At 46.5% G+C, this 22,231-nt stretch overlaps 1 protein-coding gene across 4 annotated transcripts in view; it reads left to right on the forward strand.

The window, feature by feature from the left end:
* Nucleotides 1–20,170, forward strand: part of RAD54B (RAD54 homolog B) — a 98,147-nt gene extending 77,977 nt beyond the window's left edge. For all 4 annotated transcript variants that reach the window (XM_088471365.1, XM_088471369.1, XM_088471368.1 and 1 more), the window contains exons 12-15: nucleotides 4,243–4,504; nucleotides 7,449–7,515; nucleotides 17,532–17,732; nucleotides 18,896–20,170. In XM_088471365.1, the coding sequence (XP_088327491.1) occupies nucleotides 4,243–4,504; nucleotides 7,449–7,515; nucleotides 17,532–17,732; nucleotides 18,896–19,110 (745 nt within the window). In that variant the 3' untranslated portion in view covers nucleotides 19,111–20,170. The remainder of the gene's footprint in view (nucleotides 1–4,242; nucleotides 4,505–7,448; nucleotides 7,516–17,531; nucleotides 17,733–18,895) is intronic.
* Nucleotides 20,171–22,231: the final 2,061 nt, after the last annotated feature.

Consider the following 22,231-nt stretch of genomic DNA (forward strand, 5'->3'; position numbering starts at 1 on the left):
CCTTACTCATCCCTTCTGCCTCATATAGCCATACCCACCCCTTACTTCTGCCTCCTACAGCCTTACTCACCCCTTCTGCCTTATACAGCCATACCCACCCCTTCTTCCTCCTACAACCTTACTCACCCCTTCTGCCTCATATAGCCATACGTCATATCGTCTTACTCATCTTTACTTCTGTCTCATGCAGTCTTACTCACCCCTACTTCTGCCTCCTACAGCCTTACTCACCCCTTACTTCTGCCTCCTACAGCCTTACTCACCCCTTCTGCCTTATACAGCCATACCCACCCCTTCTTCCTCCTACAACCTTACTCACCCCTTCTGCCTCATATAGCCATACGTCATATCGTCTTACTCATCTTTACTTCTGTCTCATGCAGTCTTACTCACCCCTACTTCTGCCTCCTACAGCCTTACTCACCCCTTACTTCTGCCTCCTACAACCTTACTCACCCCTTACTTCTGCCTCATATTGCCATACCCACCCCTTCTGCCTCCTACAACCTTACTCACCCCTTCTGCCTTATATAGCCATACCCACCCCTTACTTCTTCCTCCTACAACCTTACTCACCCCTTCTGCCTCATATAGCCATACGTCATATCGTCTTACTCATCTTTACTTCTGTCTCATGCAGTCTTACTCACCCCTACTTCTGCCTCCTACAGCCTTACTCACCCCTTACTTCTGCCTCCTACAACCTTACTCGCCCCTTCTGCCTCATATAGCCATACCCACCCCGTACTTCTGCCTCCTATAGCCTTACTCACCCCTTCTGCCTTATACAGCCTTAATCACCCCTTACTTCTGCCTCACATAGCCTTACTCTCTTCTGCCTCATATAGCCATACTCGCCCCTTACTTATGTCTCCTACAGCCTTACTAACCCCTTCTGCCTCATATAGCCTTCCTCACCCCTTACTTCTGTCTCCTACAGCCTTACTCATCCCTTCTGCCTTATACAGCCTTAATCACCCCTTACTTCTGCCTCACATAGCCTTACTCTCTTCTGCCTCATATAGCCATACTCGCCCCTTACTTATGTCTCCTACAGCCTTACTAACCCCTTCTGCCTCATATAGCCTTCATCACCCCTTACTTCTGTCTCCTACAGCCTTACTCATCCCTTCTGCCTCATACTGCCTTACTCATCCCTTCTGCCTTATACTGCCTTACTCACCCCTTACTTCTGCCTCAAACAGCAATACTCAACCCTTACTTCTGCCTCATACAGTCTTACTCATCCCTTGCTTCTGCCTCAGATAACCTTACTCATCTCTTACTTCAGCCTCACATAGCTTTACTCACCCCTTCTGCTTCATACAAACTTACTCACCCCTTCTGCTTCATACAGCCTTACTTACCCCTTACTTCTGCCTCCTACAGCCTTACTCACCCCTTCTGCCTTATACCATCTTACTCACCCCTTACTTCTGCCTCCTACAGCCTTACTCCTCCCTTGCTTCTGCCTCATACATCTTTACTCATCCCTTACTTCTGCCTCACATAGCCTTACTCACCCCTTCTGCCTTATACAGCCTTACTTCTGCCAGATACAGCCTTACTCACCCCTTACTTCTGCCTCATACAGCCTTACTCACCCCTTACTTCTGCCAGATACAGCCTTACTCACCCCTTACTTCTGCCAGATACAGCCTTACTCACCCCTTACTTCTGCCAGATACAGCCTTACTCACCCCTTACTTCTGCCAGATACAGCCTTACTCACCCCTTCTCCCAGATACAGCCTTACTCACCCCTTACTTCTGCCAGATACAGCCTTACTCACCCCTTACTTCTGCCAGATACAGCCTTACTCATCCCTTACTTTCTGCCTCATATAGCCTTACTCACCCCTTACTTCTGCCTCCTACAGCCTTACTCACCCCTTACTTCTGCCTCCTACAGCCTTACTCATCCCTTGCTTCTGCCTCATACATCCTTACTCATCCCTTGCTTCTGCCTCAGATAACCTTACTCAACTCTAACTTCAGCCTCACATAGCTTTACTCACCCCTTGTGCTTCATACTGCCTTACTCATCCCTTCTGATTCATACTGTCTTACTCATCTTTACTTCTGTCTCATGCAGTCTTACTCACCCCTTACTACTTCCTCATACAGCCTTACTCAACCCTTGCTTCTGCCTTATACAGACTTACTCACCCCTTACTTCTGCCTCCTACAGCCTTACTAACCCCTTCTGCCTCATACAGCCTTACTCACCCCTTACTTCTTCCCTATACAGCCTTACTCATCCTTTACTTCTGCCTTATACAGCCTTACTCACCTCTTCTGCCTTATACTGCCTTACTCACCCCTTACTTCTGCCTCACATAGCCTTACTCACCCCTTCTGCCTCATACAGCCTTACTCACCCCTTACTTCTGCCTCCTACAGCCTTACTCATCCTTTACTTCTGCCTCCTACAGCCTTACTCACCCCTTCTGCCTTATACTGCCTTACTCACCCCTTACTTCTGCCTCCTACAGCCTTACTCACCCCTTCTGCCTCATACAGCCTTACTCATCCTTTACTTCTGCCTTATACAGCCTTCTGCCTCCTATAGCCTCACTCATCACTTACTTCTGTCTCCCACAGCCTTACTCATCCTTTATTTCTGCCTTATACATTCTTACTCATCCCTTACTTCTGCCTCACATAGCCTTACTCACCCCTTCTGCCTTATACAGCCTTACTCACCCCTAACTTCTGCCTCCTACAGCCTTACTCATCCTTTACTTATGCCTTATACAGCCTTACTCACCCCTTCTGCCTTATACTGCCTTACTCACCCCTTCTGCCTCCTACAGCCTTACTCCTCCCTTGCTTCTGCCTCATACAGCCTTACTCACCCCTTACTTCTGCCTCATACAGCCTTACTCACCCCTTACTTCTGCCAGATACAGCCTTACTCACCCCTTACTTCTGCCAGATACAGCCTTACTCACCCCTTACTTCTGCCAGATGCAGCCTTACTCACCCCTTACTTTCTGCCTCATATAGCCTTACTCACCCCTTACTTATGCCTCATACAGCCTTTCTCATCCCTTATTTCTGCCTCATACAGCCTTATTCACCCCTTACTTCTGCCTCATATAGCCTTACTCATCCCTTACTTCTGCCTCATACAGCCTTTCTCATCCCTTATTTCTGCCTCATACAGCCTTATTCACCCCTTACTTCTGCCTCATATAGCCTTACTCATCCCTTACTTCTGCCTCATACAGCCTTATTCATCCCTTATTTCTGCCTCATACAGCCTTACTCAACCCTTACTTCTGCCTCATACAGCCTTACTCATCACTTACTGCTGCCTCATACAGCCTTATTCACCCCTTACTTCTGCCTCATATAGCCTTACTCATCCCTTACTTCTGCCTCATACAGCCTTATTCATCCCTTATTTCTGCCTCATACAGCCTTACTCACCCCTTACTGCTGCCTCATACAGCCTTACTCATCACTTACTGCTGCCTCATACAGCCTTACTCACCCCTTACTGCTGCCTCATACAGCCTTACTCATCACTTACTGCTGCCTCATACAGCCTTACTCATCACTTACTGCTGCCTCATACAGCCTTACTCACCCCTTACTGCTGCCTCATACAGCCTTACTCATCACTTACTGCTGCCTCATACAGCCTTACTCACCCCTTACTGCTGCCTCATACAGCCTTACTCATCACTTACTGCTGCCTCATACAGCCTTACTCATCACTTACTGCTGCCTCATACAGCCTTACTCACCCCTTACTTCTGCCTCATACAACCTTACTCATCACTTACTGCTGCCTCATAGCACATTTTAAAAGAAAAATGTAGTTTGTCCCTCTCCACCCCAATGACAAGAAGAATATAGCAATTAGTGTAAAAATACAAGTGTATGTATTAACTATTATGGTAATTCTATTCCTGCGATATCAGAAGTGTGTTTATTTTAATTTTGCTTAATTTTCGCCATCCTGACATTGTTACTTACAATGTTTCATTGCTTAAAATATTACTTTCATGGATGCTAAACAGGCAGATGTAATATACAAATATGGCTTAGTAGTAAAACACATCTTTTGGGAAGGACATAGTACTTGCCTCAATATTGTGGGGTACATTATGGGGCCAAGTAAAATTATTTTGATCACCTTTATTTTGATTCTTAATATTTACTTGTTAGCACTTTGCATATTTATGTTACTCTGAATGTACAAGTTGAACACGTGGTTGAATGTATCTTGCAGAGTGGTTCTGGTGTCTAATTATACACAGACATTGAATATATTGCAAGACGTGTGCCAGCAGCGTGGGTACAAGTGCACCAGGCTGGACGGACAGACACCAGTTACCCATAGGCAGCAAATTGTGGATGGGTTTAACAGCAAGTATTCGCCAGACTTTATCTTCCTACTTAGCTCCAAAGCTGGAGGGGTGGGATTGAATCTGATTGGAGCATCTCATTTAATTCTCTATGATATTGACTGGAATCCTGCTAATGACATACAGGTATGCACAGTAATATGCCCCATTTTACTGCCGAATGCTTCGTTATGTTACAGTCCTCCGATATCTTCTTTATTTAGCTAGAATTATAAATCTTAGTTGTGTAAGCAAACATCTGATGCACTGTTTCTTGTCTTATTTCCTTTTTCCACTGAACATTATATATGTCACTACATGGACCTAACCATGTATTATGTGCATTTGAGGGTATAGACTGAAGGTAGCATTATCCTGAGACCCCAAGAGTTAATGTGCCCATTGTCCTGCGACCTCATTGGTCAGCATTCCATTGTTCAGTAACACAAGTTCAACGTGACTTATTGTCATGGGGAACCCAATTGGCCGGGACTGTTTTCATGAGCCTCCAAGCATGCTATTTTCTGGGAGCACACAAGGGATAGTGTTTCATTGACCTGGGACCCCAAGGGTCATTCTGCCTATTAATGTAGTGAGACATAAAGGGTCAGGTGTGCCTGCTATTGTCATAAGACCCCAAAGATCGTCTGCCCGCCATTGTTGTGAGACCCCAATGGCCAATTTAACTGTCATCGTCCTAGAAACCCATGGGTCAGTCTGCCTGCCATTGTCGTGGGACCCCAATGGTCAGTATAACGGTCATAGTTCTGGAACCCCATTGGTCGGTGTACCTGGGACCCATTGTCCTGGGATGCCAACAATCAGCATGCCTGACATTCTTGTGACCCTAAGGGTCAGCCTGCCATTTTTCTGGGGCTTTAAGCATGCCATTGTCCTGGGACACAAAAATAAGTAGATCCCAATAGAATGTAAGAGTGTCATATCTGCCAAGTAGGGGAACTCAAACACATTCACACACACTGTAAAGCTGGGTCCACACCATATGATGGGGCGAAGAGGCAGTGTGCTGTAACAATACATGTGCGCACCGTACACTCAGCGATGTATCATTACATGCTGCATGTATCAGCACTGCATCATTCATTGCATCAGCCCATCTGACGTGCAGAACAGCAGATGGGACAATGCAGTGAATGACTGATCGGGCGTACACACTAAATGATGTGTATGATATATCACCACGATCTGAGTTGGGACGATATATTGTACGATATAACGTATAGTGTGTACCCGGCTTTAGTCCCTATACATATGCAATCAGGCTCTCTTGATGATATCTCTTGCCACAGAGTGTAGTTTGGTCACATTCTCCAATATGGCTGCTTGCCCGTAGAGACAAGTGACTGCTAATATACAGCTTGTTCATTGCTTGGACTCTGAGGAGCTGTTTCACTTCCTGCAGTATAGGGACCTTGTTGGGGATGACTGCACTCTCAGGCTTATAGAGGGCTTCTTCCCACCACATTTATCAGTTTCTATCATCGTCCGTCATTGCAGTTGTAGTGAGGCCAGTTCATGATTTTGCAGCTATTAGGTCACTAGAAACCTGTGATATCTCAGGGATTTAGTTGGAGTATGTGCTGGTTAAACCAAGGATGCAGCAGCGATGCAGATAGCGTCCATCCCTGAATCAGGCCAAGAGTTTTGGTTGTGATTTCAGACGCACACATGGAGAAGTGTATTGAGAATGTAGCTGTCGTGAGAGGGAGGTGTCTTAGCGCATACACAAAGATGGCCCATCATATGGGCGTGTTATGGGAGTGTCGTGAGCATGAAAGTGGTTGGGTACACAGACGCCCAACCGCTCCTGCTAATGCCGCATGAGGCATCTGAGGGCAAAAGGCGCCCACTGCCGACATGGCAGATCCGAGTGCTGCTTCCGGAGACACAGCATCAGATCACCGTCACGTGGCCATGTGAGTAAGCCCAAGGCTGCTCAGAATGGCCATATCGGCTCTGTAGCTGAGGCCAGTAAATTTGCATTAGAAGACACAGACAATAGAACGCTAGTAGTCACCAGCCCCGAACGGCCGCAGTATGTCAGTCGTGCAACCCAGGGGTACTGCGACCGTAGGCAATATGCAGATCTCCACCCATCGGTGATGTACGTAAACCATCGGCTTATGTATCTGGTTCAGGCCCTCTGTATGGACACAATCAGGACACATGCACGGTGCAGCTGCGTCCGACATCGGCAGGGCATGGGCCTCCTAACCAGGAACAGATTTTCTTTTTATTCACTGGCTGCCTGATTGTCCCCCTCATGTTGTTTGGATGCACAGGACTGTTCCCTCCTGTCTGTGACTGAAGCCCACTGAATAACCCATGCAACACCCAGAGATATAGATGGATAGAGAGAGAGAGGGACAATATATACATAGCATTTATGAATGGTAATCTGTATCTGGGCAGATGTGTAAACCTTGATCATCTATTGGCACCTACATAGCGTCATTACTGGGGCTTAGCTGGATCCATTGTGCAGACCCTGTAGCCAGGTACTTTGCACAGACACCATAATCATTCACTTTACACAGACCAGATTGCCAGGTACTTTTATAAGACCCCAGTTGTCAGACAAGTCAAGGTGAGAACTTTAGGTGCAGAGAGTGATTGTAAGGAGAGGAGAATGGCCAGAACATCCATGAGAGAGAAGTGCCTGGTGAGCAGTGCGGAAAGGGAAGAGCAAAGAATAGGCAGAAGGTGGAGAAAGATGAGACTACAGCAGCCAGTGAGGTGTTTAGTCATACAGCATTCTTCCAGCAGGTGGCACTGTTGTCTTATTTTGATCTGAAACCTATGTGCTCAGAACAAGTTAGATGCTGTCCTTCTGCAAAGAAATCCTTCTTCCTAAATGATTAGTCCAGATATCTAATTCTTATATTCAAAGTAAATGCTATGCTTTGAAATGTACACATCCAGCACCTCTTCTCTCACCTGTTTCATGTGGTTCCCTTTAACCCTACAAAGATGGGCTAGATAGGTTCATGTTGCCTAAATGTATCTATGATTGTAGTAATAATGATGCTATTATTATAAATGGTTAAATACAGTTTTTATTCCTGTTTAGGCAATGGCTCGTGTGTGGAGAGATGGTCAGAAGCACACTGTACGTATCTACAGGCTTCTAACCACAGGTGAGAAGTAAGACTTTCATGGTGTACATATGTGGGTGGCTGTGTGGAACTTAAAAAAAAAAAATATATATATATATATACATTGTTTCCATTATTGCTATTAACTAAAATTTGCCTTTTTTTCCCCACTGTGTGTATAGAATAGGCAATAATTCATTTTTCTCTCCCACACTTGGTGCTAGGGGTCATACATCTTTGTCCAGACCCTATTACCCTACTCCCTCCATACAAACTTAACTTTTATGGGAAAACTTTTGTTTCCCTTTTGGAGCAATCTGAGATGAAACAAATGTATCAATGAATAGGTTTTTCAGTAGCTTTGTGACTGCCTTGGACAACTTTACAGTCTTAAGAGAATATGGAAAGCCACAAAGTATTAAACACAAATTATTTATTATTGGCAATCGATGACGTTCGAATGACAACTTGAAAGGTCAACTAAGCCCAAAAACATGGTGCTAATCAAGAAGGACAAAAGAGGAATGTTAATCTGCGCACCCCTGTTTTATATATGTTGTATGAATGCAACATATTGCTCAGTGTCATAATGATTTTGATATATGTAAAGTTTAATTTCTTCAGGGTCCATATGGCTCCACAGGGCAGACAATGGGGTGTAAGTGGGACCTGGGGGACCGGGCACCAACAGCTAAGGTTTTCAATCCTAGGATGCTCCGGTCCTTCCACCTATACCCTGCCCACAGCCTGAGGGCAACTCTGTTTCGTTGATGTCCGTCAGGAGTTGGATTACCGTTTTAACAGGGGGCTGCTATTAAGCAGCCCAAGCTTACTTTAATGATTTCATTTATTTTTTATTTATCTACAATGAGCAGCAACACGACACAGTCCAGTGGACGACTGCACTTCTGCTCCATCACCCCTCTGCGGCGCCGTGACACCAGCCCTCGGCTAGGTACTCTCGGCCAGGCTCTGAGGGGGACCTAGCTAGCAGATGCTCCCTGGACCCCAGACTGCAGCCGGGAACAAATAAGGTGGAACCCCGCTCGCGGGGATCCGCGTGTTTGTGCAGTCTTACAGAGAAAAAGATATACTGCGCTCAGCTAGCAAATATTACTAACGAGCGGTATCTATGAACCAAGTATGAAGTTAATCTATGTTTAGCACGTATGGTATGATAAGACAATATGTAACAAATACTTAGTAGACAATGTGGATATTATGTAATAAAAAATGATTTATTCTCAAAGTGGCTAAACCATGTAGAGTGGAAAATCTGCACATGCACACAAACAAACAATATCCTACCAGATCAGTTAGGAATGAGATCAAATCAGCATTGACTAATCAAGGACCATAGGATATATGTGTCAGGATATAGTAAATGGATAGTGAATATCAGGCCAAGGGGTGATCATACTAAAAGTGATAAAGTGCACTGGCGTGCACGATCCCAAATGAATCTGGATGCTTGATGTCAGTCTTTTAGTCAGAAAGCGGCGTCCCGCTGTAGTGGCAGCAAGAGGTGGTAAAAAGTTCAGTCTGAGGTATGGTGCCCGGGATGATCTTCACGGGGACAAGAGTACGGTGTATATGCCGGGGAGCAGTAGCCTCCTGGTTGCAGTGTGATCCGCTCACCGTGTCAGTATCGGAGGTTGCCTGAATGACCAAGCCGCCTCCGACCTGCAACACCGGGGATGACACTGTGTCCAACGGGAGACTGCCCGGCACCGCCGCTCACTTGAGTAGCGTGCCGTGCGTCTCCCCCTGTGTAACCGGTGACTTACCTGTCTCACCCTGGGATTCACCGCTCCTTCCCCTGCCGGCTATGTTCCTCCAGATGGTAGAGTTGCTAGTAGTCTCCTCCGTGATGTGATCACCCGATCGGTGGTCACGTGTGTTGAATGGGTAATTAGTTCAGTCTGGATATTCTTAGTCTGCAGCGCACACTCGTACTGGTAGCCACAATAAAAACAGCAAATGCTTGGATGTATGGGATAACTCCAACGCGTTTCTGCCTGGATGGCCTTTCTCAAGGTCTTACCTCCGGTCTTGGGAGACAGACTGGAGGCGCTGACGTGGACACTGGCTTGTCCGGGACTCAACTTGACCACCAGGGCATAAATACTACTGGTACAGGGCATTTTGTAGGGCCAGGGGACCCGGTGGTTGAAGTCAGCATAGGGGACAAGGCACTCCTCCCTCACCCTTCGTCCTCTCTGAGACTCACGGCAGCTATTTTCTGCCTACCAGCCACTGCGGTCTGTGTAGTTGATTTTAGTGCCCACTGCAGTTATATTGTACATTCTGCATTGTATGTGACTTATGTTAGCGCTGCTGTCTGTTTTCCTTTTCATATGACTTTCAGCTTATACCTCAGTATGCCGGGGTTATATCGGAAGAAAGGGAAAGCTATAAGGGGTTCATTGTACCTCACATCTCCATATTTGTGAGGGCTATCACCTACTGCATATCGCTGTTGCCAACTTCAGTGTGCCATATTGCACATACATCTGGGTTGCTCAGATTGGTGTTTCATTATTCTTGCAGCCATGTCAGGCAGAGGCAAGAATGACAAGCAGCCCGCTCCCCTCACTCTGGTATCTTGTAAGTCCTGCTCAGCAGGCTTAACTTCAGAAGACCTCATTCAGGATGGACTGTGTGCATCTTGTTATACTGCCTCAGGCCCATCAGACCCGATGTCCTCTCCTCAGGACCCACCTTGGGCTACCTTTTCACAGGTGCTGGCAAAAATTGCGGGCCACAACAGGTACTCCCTGCAATCCTTTGCATCCCCCATGGTTAGACATACTGTCTACCTCAGTGCAGAGTCTGGCGGAGACCTCTACAGCCATTCAGCAAATGCTGCAAAAAGAGAGACCCTTACCTAGTTAATTTACTAAGCGTGTCGTGTAATCTTCCCAGTCCACCCAGCAATCAGATTCTGATTTATCATCTGGGGAGGCAGAAGATGCAGACCTCTTTCACTCTGACTCTCCTTCGGCAGATGAGGAACCTTCCTCTAAATTGAATATACCTGCGCTTGTAAGAGCTTTAAAATCTATTCTTCAAATAAAAGAGACAGAACCTGCTCCTAAGACAAAACAGACAGCTTTTAAATGACAAAAGGTAATTTTACCAGATTTCCCTCATTCTGATCATATGAGTGAGGCGCGGAATATGCCCACTAAAAGATTTCCGCTGCCTAAGCGTTTAAGCTCCTTTTATCCTCTTCCCGCTACTGATTGCACTAAATGGGAAGTTCCCCCAGCAGTGGATTCCCACGTGACATGTTTAGTCAAGAATGCTACCTTACCTATCCATTCTGCAACCTCCTTGAAGGAGACTACGGATAGAAGGATTGGGGCTTGCCTAAAGTCTATATACTCTCTTTCAAGAGCTGTTACTCGTTCTGCTAGGGCTACGGCCTGGGTGACAAATTCCATTGAGAGTTGGGCTGAGTCCCTAGTAGAGACATTTCCCTCTGATGCTTCGAGGGAACAGCTGTCCTACATATCTCACATTAGAGATGCAGCCTCCTATTTGGGTGAAGCAGCTATGGATATGGCTCTCCTAGCCTCCAAAGCATCTGCCACTTCTGTAGTAACCCACCTTATTGTTTGGCTCTGCTCATGGAAGGTAGATGCGGACTCTAAAAAGGTTCTGGAGTCTCTGCCTTATTCAGGAGATATCCTATTTGGTCCATAACTGGACAAATTGTGACTGCATTAGCAGCTTCCAAGATGGCATTCCTGACATCTGCATATAATGCCATCTTCGGATATCATCCTTTCGGTCCTTTTGTCCTCAAGGGAAAACAAAAAGCCAGTCCTTTTCAAGGCATCAGGTATCAACTAAGGCTTCCAAGCCTAGGACCAAGCAGACCTGGGCCTCTAGACGTCCACCTACCAAATCTGTGGACAAGCCCTCAGTCTGACGGGGCAAGTCTCTCCCTGGGGGCTCCCAGGGTGGAAGACCAACATCTTCAGTTCACCCATTTCTGGCGTCAGACCACACCAGACACTAGGGCAGTGTTGGCTAACCTTGACACTCCAGCTGTTATGGAACTACATAACCCAGCATGCACTGCTACAGTTTTGCTATTAGGGCATGCTAAAACTGTGGCAGGGCATGCTGGGATATATAGTTCCACAACAGCTGGAGTGTCAAGGTTAGCCAACACAGCACTAGGGTAAGAGAAGTGGTCTCCCATGGATATACCCTATCCTTCCTGAGGCGACCCCCCCCCAGCAGTTCTTTTGCACAGGCCCACCAGGGGACCCAAGCAAGGCCCTGCTGATCCAAAAGGCCATTCAGTCCTTACTACTCTCAGTAGTAATAATTCCAGAACCCTCCGCACAGTGAGGGAAGGGCTATTATTCTACCCTTTTCTTCGTTCAGAAACCCAATGGGTCTCATCGGCCTATTCTCAACCTCAAGTCTCTGAACAAGTTTATCAGGGTGCCCAGGTTTCGTATGGAAACCCTCCGCTCTATTATTCTGGCTATGGAGCCTGGGGACTTTATGGTGTCACTGGACATTCAGGATTCTTACCTACATGTACCTATAGCGCCTTCTCATCAACAATATCTCCGGTTTGCTATACTACAGCAACATTACCAATTTCAGGCTCTGCCCTTTGGCCTTTCAATGGCTCTGTGGGTCTTTACCAAGATCATGGCAGTTGTGACGGCCAGTCTTCGTCGTCAGGGAATCAGACTGCTTTCATATTTAGATGACCTCTTGCTGTTGGCCAGCTCCCCAGGATCGCTTCACCCGCTATCTAAAAATAACCATTGCCTTTCTACAAACGCACGGTTGGCTGATTAACTGGAAAAAGTCTTCCTTGACACTTTCCCAGAGAATGGTACATCTGGGAGCCCTTCTGGACTCTCAGGTTCAGAGAAACTTCCTAACAGCAGACAAAATCTCAGTATTACAGCATCAGGTGTGTAGACTACTACACAGTCATCAAGTGTCATTTCACTCTGCAATGCAGACCCTGGGATCCATGGTGTCCACCTTCGACATGGTGGAGTTCGCTCAGTTTCACTCCAGGCCCCTACAACACCTGATCCTCTCCAGGTGGAATGGGCTACCTCATCTGCTCAGATCACAGATGATGAGTCTCTCCCCAGAGATTCGCCTGTCTCTGGCCTGGTGGCTACAGACGTCCCACTTGGACAAGGGACGATCCCGGACTGGGTAATCCTAACCACGGATGCAAGCCTCCGAGGGTGGGGCGTGGTGAACGGCCAGCACTCCTTTCAGAGCCACTGGACTCAGGCCGAGGCGTTCTTACCAATCAACGTCCTAGAACTCAGAGCCATTTACAGAGCTCTCACTCTGGCTCAGGATGGGGTCTCCCAGATGTGGATATAATGGCCTCGAGACACAACCACAAACTTCCAGTGCATGGAGCCAGAACAAGGGACCCCAACGCAGCCTTCGTGGACACATCTGTGAAATGGATCTTTCAGTTGGCGTACCTCTTCCCTCCAATATCACTTCTTCCTCGAGTTCTTCGGATGTTCAAACAGGAAGGGGGCACAGTCCTGTTTATAGCTCTTTCTTGGCCCAGACGCCATTGGTACTTCGACCTGCAAAGTCTCTCCATAGACGTTCTATACAACTACCTCTACAACCAGACCTGTTGTCTCAGGGTCCCTGTCTACATTCAGACCTGGCCCGCATGTCTTTAACAGCTTGCCTCTTGAGACATCCCTCCTAAGGGCCAAGGGATTTTCTAGCTCTGTGGTCCAGACCATGCTCAGAGCTCGTAAACCGGCCTCTACAGGATTTATTACCGGTATGGCATACATATTTCCAGTGGTGTGCCCCTAGAAACTATAACCCTTAGGTTTTTAAGGTTTCTAGAATACTTGCCTTTCCTCAGACCGTATTGGATCTTGGTCTCTGCTTAGTATCTCTGAAAGTGCATGTTTCTGCTCTATCTGGTTTCAGTGCAGAATTGCTCCTCTAACGGATGTTCACACATTCCTGCAGGGTGTTCTACGTATACAACCTCCCTTTGTCCCTCCTGTGGCTCAGTGAGATTTGTCAGTGGTTCTCCACGCACTTCAGGAACCTCCATTCGAACCCTTAGAATCAGTGGAAGTCAAATGTCTGACTGCGAAGACTCTATTTCTTCTAGCTATAGCATCTGCCCGTAGAGTCTCAGATTTAGGGGCGCTTTCCTGTTGCTCCCTCTTTTTAATCTTTCATCAGGACAGGGCTGTTCTTCGAACGTGCCCGGGTTTCCTTCCCAAAGTGGTTTCTCATTTCCATATTAATGAGGAAATTGTGGTTCTGGCCTTTCAATCACCAGACCTCTCGGCAGGTGAGGCCTCCTTGGATGTGGTCCGTGCTCTGAAGATCTATGTGGACCGTCTTAGTTCCATCAGGAAATCAGACTCCCTTTTCATCCTATATGGATTCCATAAGAAGGGATGGCCAGCTAACAGACTCTGGCCAGATGGATTTGCATGACTATCTCACAGGCTTATACGCAGACTGGCCTCCCTGTGCCAGCTACAGTATCTACTTATTCTACTCTCTTTGTGGGTCCCTCATGGGCAGCCCGGCGTGTTTCCTCTGCCAAACAACTATGCAAGGTGGCTACATGGTTTTCTGTCCACACCTTTCTTAGGTTCTATGCCTTTGATACATATGCCTCTCAGGGTGCATCCTTCGGAAGCAGGGTTCTCCTCTCAGCTCAGGAGCGTTCCTGTCCGTGAACAACTGCTTTGGGACATCCCCATTGTCTCCCCTGTGGAGCCCTATGGACCCTGAAGAAGAAAAGGAGAGTTATAGTAAAACTTACCCTTGTTAACTCTTTCTTCAAAGTCCATAGGGTCCACAGGGCATCCGCCCCGATGCACCTGGCTTCTAAGTGTTTCTTCTCATGGTTCCCTTCTCTGTGTGAGAGTGTGATTCTTCAGTGTACCAATCTTCCTTCTCTCCTGACCTGCTCCTGCCTATGGCTCAGGCTGTGGGTGGGGTATAGGGGGAAGGAATGAGGGCCTGATTCAGACCCGGTCGCAAGCGCTGCGCGCTCGCAACCGGGTCGATGGTGGCCCAGAGCGCATGCGCGAGACCCGGATAGCGACGGGCAACCCGTCGCTCCGGGTCTCACACTAAAGGGGGCGTACTGTCGATGTTGAGTAACAGCACGCCCCCTTTGGTGGGCGGGCCGGGGGGGTGGCTGCCCAGACGGAGGTGTTCCCATGAGAACGCCTACCGTCTGGGGCGGCCCCACTGACATCACAAGTGATGTCATTGAGAGAGCTTTCGGCTCTGTTAGAGCCGAAAGCTCTCTGGGGCTTGCGGCCACGAGACCCTACCACAAGGGTCTTGTCGCAAGCCCGATGGTCTTGACCATCGCGACCATCATCCTGGCCGCTCACAATGGCTGTGGGTGGTCACCCACAGCTATGCGAGCGACCAAGAGGCCGTTCTAAAAAAAATAAATAAATAAAAAAAATGCCCGGCCCTGATTCAGAACGAGCGCTCTGTCAGAGTGTCCGGCTCTGAATCAGGGCCTGAGATTGAAAAGCTTTGCTGTTGGAGTCCGGTCCTTCAGGTCCCACCTACACCCCATTGTCTCCCATGTGGACACTATGGACTTTGAAGAAAGAGAGTTAACAAGGGTAAGTCATAACTCAGCTTTTCATTTTCCCTACATCATAAATACACTGTCTACAGTAGTGCTAATAGGGAAAAAGCTGAAATGATATAGCATAGCATGTCAGTTATGGCAGTGTTGGTGTGTATGAATCCACAAATGTATGGACGGTGCAGAGTTTTCTGTGCTTGTATAACACTTCTCAGTCTATCACAAAGGTTGTATAGTGTTGTACAGTTTGCCAGATGGGTAAGCGGTATCTTCTTTTATAAGGACAGCATAGGAACATCGTTTTGGTGGGCGTGCCGGGGGCATGGCTGCACAGACGGAGGCGTTCCCATGGGAACGCCTACCGTCTGGGGCCGGCCCCACTGACATCACAAGTGATGTCAGTGGGAGTGCTTTCGGCTCTGTTTGAGCCGAAAGAACTCTAGGGCTTGCGGCAACGAGACCCTACAACAAGGGTCTCGTCGCAAGCCCGATGGTCGCGATGGTCTTGACCATCGCGACCATCTTCCTGGCCGCTCGCTATAGCTGTGGGTGGTCACCCACAGCTATATTAGCGGCCGGGAGGCCGCTCTAAGAATCCAGAAGGACGGCCCTGATTCAGAGCAAGCGCTCTGTCAGAGCGTCCGGCTCTGAATCAGGGCCACTGTTCCATGCACTACCTCTACTGTAAAAAGTTTTTCTAAAAGGGCTACTTTTACATTTCCAATTTAAGCATGGTGCCTCCTGTTCTAGAGACAGTCTTTTTTTTTTTTTTACAAAGAAAGCATTCTGCCATCCTGAGCTATATTCTGTAAATTAGATATGTTGGAATGCCTTTATCATGCCACCTTTGACCCTGCTGTCCTCTAAGCACTACCTTATAAGTTCTGGTATGCAGCCTATGCACCATATTAGTAGCCCTCCCTGATATCTCTTTTCTATCTTATAAGCACAGTAGTGAAGTCTTGCAGGTGACCTATTCAGTGGCAATATAGCCTCCCCCTACTAATGCCTCATGTTCAATCCGGTATTGTACTGTCTTTCCCTACAGCTTGGCTGTGTTACTTGAAACTCTGGCTCCAAGGTCCCCTTCCTTTATTGATGTTGGCGTTACATCACCTGTTATTCTGTGTTGGACCTTTTGAATCTCTGTGTCCTACGTGCACTATTTTACATTAAATGTAAAGCCAGCCATACACTGTGCGATTAAACACCTCACGATGTGTTGTGCGATTGCCCTTGCAATTCTTCCTTTTGAAAGTCTCCATACGATGTGGTCAAATGGTGTATGATTGATCGTTACGATCATACATACATCATAATACATCCTACACAACAGATTGCAATCTTACGTTTTTTCCGTAAATTGTATGATCCAACTATACGACGGCGGGGAAGCACATCAGCATCGCAAACTTACCAAAACAACACACAATGTGCACGATTGATCGTTACGATCGATCGATATCGTACACATCGTGCAATAAAACGTACCGTGTATGGGCACCTTAAGATTCCACAATTAGAGGGAAGTGTAATCTGAGGGCCTGGTTCAATACAGATCACTATTGCAATCGCAGCTGGGATTACGCACGGAGGTCTGCTTTGAAAATATGCTAATTAATGCAATCACCAAGCCATCGGACACAGCCAGCTTAGACGCCCACTACCGCTATCTCACATCTGTAGTCTGCAGTCCTGCGTATACATCAAGTAACATCGGCACCTCATGCACAATTACTGCAGGTCTGACGTTACTCAGAAATTGCCAACCTCGTTGTAGGCGGTGAGTACGCAGGCTGCATATGTCATCGCAGTAGCTAATTTATGCGCGCCCATGCAACGGCGTTCAAACGGACAGGCCCGCCTGCGTTTCTCCGACCACTCTCACGTCTACACCTCCAAACGCTGACCTCCTGTCACTCACTCTGCGATGGCTTTCTTTCTGCGTCTGTGATCGCAGAGCGATCGCAGTGCTAACTCAAGCCCGCACACTGCGATGCATGTGCAGTACGCACCATCGACCAATCTGCGTACGCTGTTGCAGTTGCGATCCGTGATGAATCAGGCCCTGAGTCTGTAAAAGTCCTGGATTTAAAGCGGCGATATTTTAAAAGAAAAAAATCATTTATTACCCAAAAATGGGCCCTTTTACAAACTGGTGCCATATAACATTCCCACTTAGTCTCTCTTTGCCCAAACGCATTTCCGAACAGATATAAAGCTCTGACCACTGTTCCTATACCAATCTTAGATAAATCATTAGTACCCACATATACAACACCTACGCTGCACCAGGACTCGCCGATTCAGCCATCTTTTCCTTGCGTCTTCTACCCCTCTGTAGTAGCTCCTGAAGGGTCTCATGGGATAACGTCAGACGTGCCACTGGCTGTATATGTGCTTGTCTGATCTCTTCATAGGTGCGATATCCATTTTGTTTCAGGCTCTATAGAGGAAAAGATCTACCAGAGGCAGATAAGTAAACAAGGTCTTTCTGGGGCTGTGGTCGATTTAGCCAAGAAATCTGAACATATCCGTTTTTCTGTGGATGAACTCCGAGATCTCTTCTCTCTGCATGAAGAGTCAGACTGCATAACCCACGACCTGCTGGATTGTGACTGTTTACAAGCAAAACACCATTCAGGTACATCAGTATAATGTCTGATGGGGTATATTTATCAACATGCTCCCATAAGTGTTGATAGAATACTTCGTATCGCCATCATGTACTAATAGAATGTTACTGGGGCAGCTGAGTGGTACTGGCTGGCAGCGGTAAGAGTCCTACTGATTCGCCAGCCCGTCCTGCCTTGATATTTGCTCACGGGTGACCCGGCTTTGCTGGTTTACTCCTGCGCAGTGGACCTGGAAGCCTGGATTTGGACTTCAGTTCCACTTTCGAATACAAATTTTTTTTGAAATGTTTAAAATATTTTTTTTATTGTGGACGTCCCCGGCTGGTGCCATAATGACATGGAGATAGGAGGCTTTCAGTAGTACATGTACTGCCATGATCCTTCTAAATAGACTTTCGCCGGAAAAGCCATAGCTCTATTGGAAAGGAGTGAACTAAATTGGGTGTAAAGTTTTATTTTTCACACTGACCATTTTCCAGAACAAACCTTTAACATACCATCCTAAATCAAAACGGAGCTTAACTACGTAATAAACAGACGATGTATAGGTCTAGAAAGCTGGTGGATTCCGTCTAGTAATAAACACATACTGTGGCTGAAACGTGTTGTGTGGCTGTTGCCTTCAGGCCGTCGGCAACAGCCGTGGATTCCACTGTAGTGGCTGCAATCTATCAGTTTGTTTTCTGCCCACCAATTAACCACTCACAGAACAGAATAAGGACATGGCGTGCCGCAAGCAAAAGTGCGTGAAGGGGAATTCTGATAATTTATAACTAAGGGGTAGCTGAAATGTGGGGTGCAGAATAGGTCCAGACAACACATTCCCAGCAACTAACATGACTATATAGCAGCTTACATGAAGGCAGCGATTAGATCACTGGATCTAATAGTGATACGAGGGAGATTCCTTGACCTCCTCTGCACTTCTATTTGGCTGCCCGACACTGAGTTCATACACCATTAAGTCATCAAGAGTTCCCCTAGCATTCCCCCACTCCTGAACTCTAGCCATTTAAATATTACATTCAGAGGTTGTTGCAGTCAATACTGCATGTGGTTGTTGTTAAACTCCCCAATAAATTATATGCAATGATCTTTTTTTTTTTTTTGTACTTTTTCATTTTGTAATAAACTTTAATTAAATTTAAATAATGCTTTGGTTTCATTGCAGATAACCCCGCTGAGAAGCAGTTAATGCCCAGCAGTTGCCAGCTTGGCACACACACAGCGAAGCCGGATAAGAACATCTCCATGTCTGAGCTGATGCAGTGGAAACACTTTTCCACGCAGCAGAGACTTGATGACCCATATCTCCTGCCAGGAAGAGAAGACATTTCTTTTGTTTTCCAGAGCACTACAAACAGCCAAACAACAGCAAGTACGTGAACTGTCGTCAGAGGTGTACAAATGCTCCATCACCTGGAACGCCGGCTGCTGCGTACACGATACATGGTGATGTCCAATGCATTCTACACTGACATGCTGACCGATCGTTTACTACTCAACTGCACTGAGCTGTTTACAGGGTGCCGCACAGTTACTGTATTTATAGTGCCACATGTTCTGCTTCTAATGGAGTGTGTGAGCAATTCCATATAATAATACAATAATAATGGGGGCAGTGGTCTTGTAGTAAGGGCAACAAAGCTTGCAGTCAGCCACCATGTTAAATATATGTTTAATTGTCAGGCAACTCTGTATACACAGCAACTCAGAATACACAGAGTTTTATAAGATTTGTTTTGAAAGAAGTATTAATATTAAATGTTCCCAGGAAACTGATTTTCCTCATTAAAATTCTCCTACATTATCTTGTTGATACTTTGGTAATATTATAGATCTCTGGGCTTTAATCTGTCAGGGTTTGTATTCGATTTATGGATCAGGGGCCTGATTCAGAGTTGTACGCTATTGACATTGCTGCTGCGACTATGGACGCAGCAATGATGAGAAAATATTGCAATGCTGCAGGAGGCGCCTGAGGACAAAAGACGAAGCATCGGATCAACATCGCAGCCACCTGAGTAAGCCTAAGCTTACTCAGAATGACCGCTGGAACTGCTCAGCCGGGGCCAGGAAATCTGCATCGGAAGACGCAAAACCCTGGGCTCTCCACTCCCAGAAAACGGGGGCGACGTCCATGTTTTCAGGAATGCTGGCTGGTTCCTTCCCATTCCCGTCCCCAAACGGCCGCAGCATGCTTAGGGGAACCTCGAGCGTACTCGCAGTTAGAGACCTGCGCATGCACTGAATTCTAACAGTGGGACTTTGCGTACAAATCTGAATCAGGCCCCAGGGTTGCCAGCCATTGGGGTTGTTATGTTTCTTTATACATGAGTACTTTTCTGTTTTCTACAAATTAGAGCGCTTCCTAAAGTTATCGCCACCATTATCACTTACTGCTTTGTGGATTTTCTACACAAAGTGCATTAAAACATTTACTTTCCTTATATGTCATTTTTATAACACCAGTTTTGATCTTTGTTTTGGGTTGACCCCATAAAGAAGAGCACTATGTATTATGTGTTAAAACAGACAGTGGATAAGGAGACTGGAGATCTCTACAACACAACAATATTAAAACCTGATAAATAATCAGGATATTAGTAGGAATTATGTTCTGCGTCCCTGATTAAATAGCTTGGAGGTGAACCTGCATCGTCCAGATTATGTTTCCCTATCATAGTTAATGGAAATGCCCTCCCAAAATAATATGTAATGTATCTAACAGGACAGCAGGTGCAGTATACAGGAACTGCGCTGTATAGATTTGTTTATACTCTTGCAAACAGTTTTGCTACTTTGTTAAAGTTTTACTTTGATGTTTATCCTGGGATCAGTGTAACCCCCAAAATAAAGATCAGGCTATTGCTGGAAATACTGAACTTTATTGAATATTGTACCTGAAACAAGATTCAAGTTCTTTTAGATCATGTAAGTGAGATCTTCCTTCCCCAAGTGTCTAGTTACGTAACTATACAATCCTTCTGTAACCATTACATACATTATAGAGTCAGTTGGTAAATGGTTACTTGAAATTGAAATTAAAAATTAAATTATAATAATGTTCCTTGGGGTAATTCCGTTTACATGGCTATAAAGTTAGGTCAGAGAACTTGTGTTATCACTTGTCAACCCCTGCTCACCTGCTTTATGTACCAGGAGCTGAAGTGGAGAAGGATAAACCTTTACCTACCGCAAAATAATTGCACCAAATCAGTATTGAGGAAGATGTGTGTACTCACTTTGTTTGGAAGCAGGACAGGTCGTCCTTTGGTGTTATTGTGTTAGATTAACAGGACTGTATGAGACAGCGGTCGTGTTATGATGTGAGGAGGGGAATGGAGGCAGCATGAAGCCAGAGACTGAGCGTTCTATAGAGGATCCCCCAGCAGCACAGAATATATCAGAAGATGTGATGTGTTATACTGGATACACACTGTTATATATCGTCCGGTGTGTACACGATATATCTGTGAATGACGTAGTTCACAAGTATATTGTGTCGTTGTGCAGCACAGCAGATGCAATATACCTGGAAGATATATTGTGCGCATTTGATAGTATGTACAGGCGCCCACCGACCGACCCGTTACACTGGCCGCAGGAACCACCAACACTGACATCACAACTGGGTGGACAAATTTAAATGCCTGTCAAGTTGTGATGTCTGGCCAGACATATTGAGCGGCTGATTGGTAAGTGTGTGTGCTTACCAGGATGGTCGGTCGGCCATTTGGTTGCTCAGGTGTATAACCCAGCATTAGTGAGGAGAGGGCTGCATGTGATAGGCGCAGTAGTAACATGATGTGAGGAGGGGAATGGAGGCAGCAGGAAGGCACAGACTGAGAGTTCTACAGTGAGGTAGGGACCCCCAGAGGAACAGCATATCAGGAGGTGGGTGGCTGTGTTGGTATTGACAGGGGCAGTGACATTAAGTAAGGAGGGGAATAGAATCAGCAGGAAGTCACAGACTGAGAGTTATATAGTCAGAAGCAGGGACCCCCAGTAGCACAGAGGCGATGAGTGATGTGATAGTATTCATAGGGATACATCTGACAGGGGCAGTGACATGAAGTGAGGAGGGGAATGGTGCCAGCAGGAAGTCAAAAACTGAGTTAGAAGCAGGTAACCCCAGCAGCACAGAGTATATCAGGAGATGAGAGGTTGTGTTACTGAGGACAGGGCAGTGACATGATGTGATAAGGGCAATGGAGGCAGTAGGGAACAATACACACAGAGTTATACAGTGGAAGGAGCAGGGTTCCCAGCAGCGCAGAGTATATAAAGAGATTAGTAATTTGTTAGTGAAGCCAGGGCTACATGTGGCAGGGTAGTGTTGTGTTATGAGGTGAGGAGGGGATTGGAGGCAGTAGGAAGCCACAGATGGTGAGAAGCAGTATCCCCCAGCAGCACAGAGTATTCTGTGTCTCCACATCAGTCTATATAACATAACCTCGCTGGCCATGACTGTGCTGCATTGTAGACTGGTCCCTAGGTGAGAATA

This window comes from Taudactylus pleione, unplaced genomic scaffold (genome assembly GCF_031769625.1).
Source record: "Taudactylus pleione unplaced genomic scaffold, aTauple2 ptg000114l, whole genome shotgun sequence".
Lineage (NCBI taxonomy): Eukaryota > Metazoa > Chordata > Amphibia > Anura > Myobatrachidae > Taudactylus > Taudactylus pleione.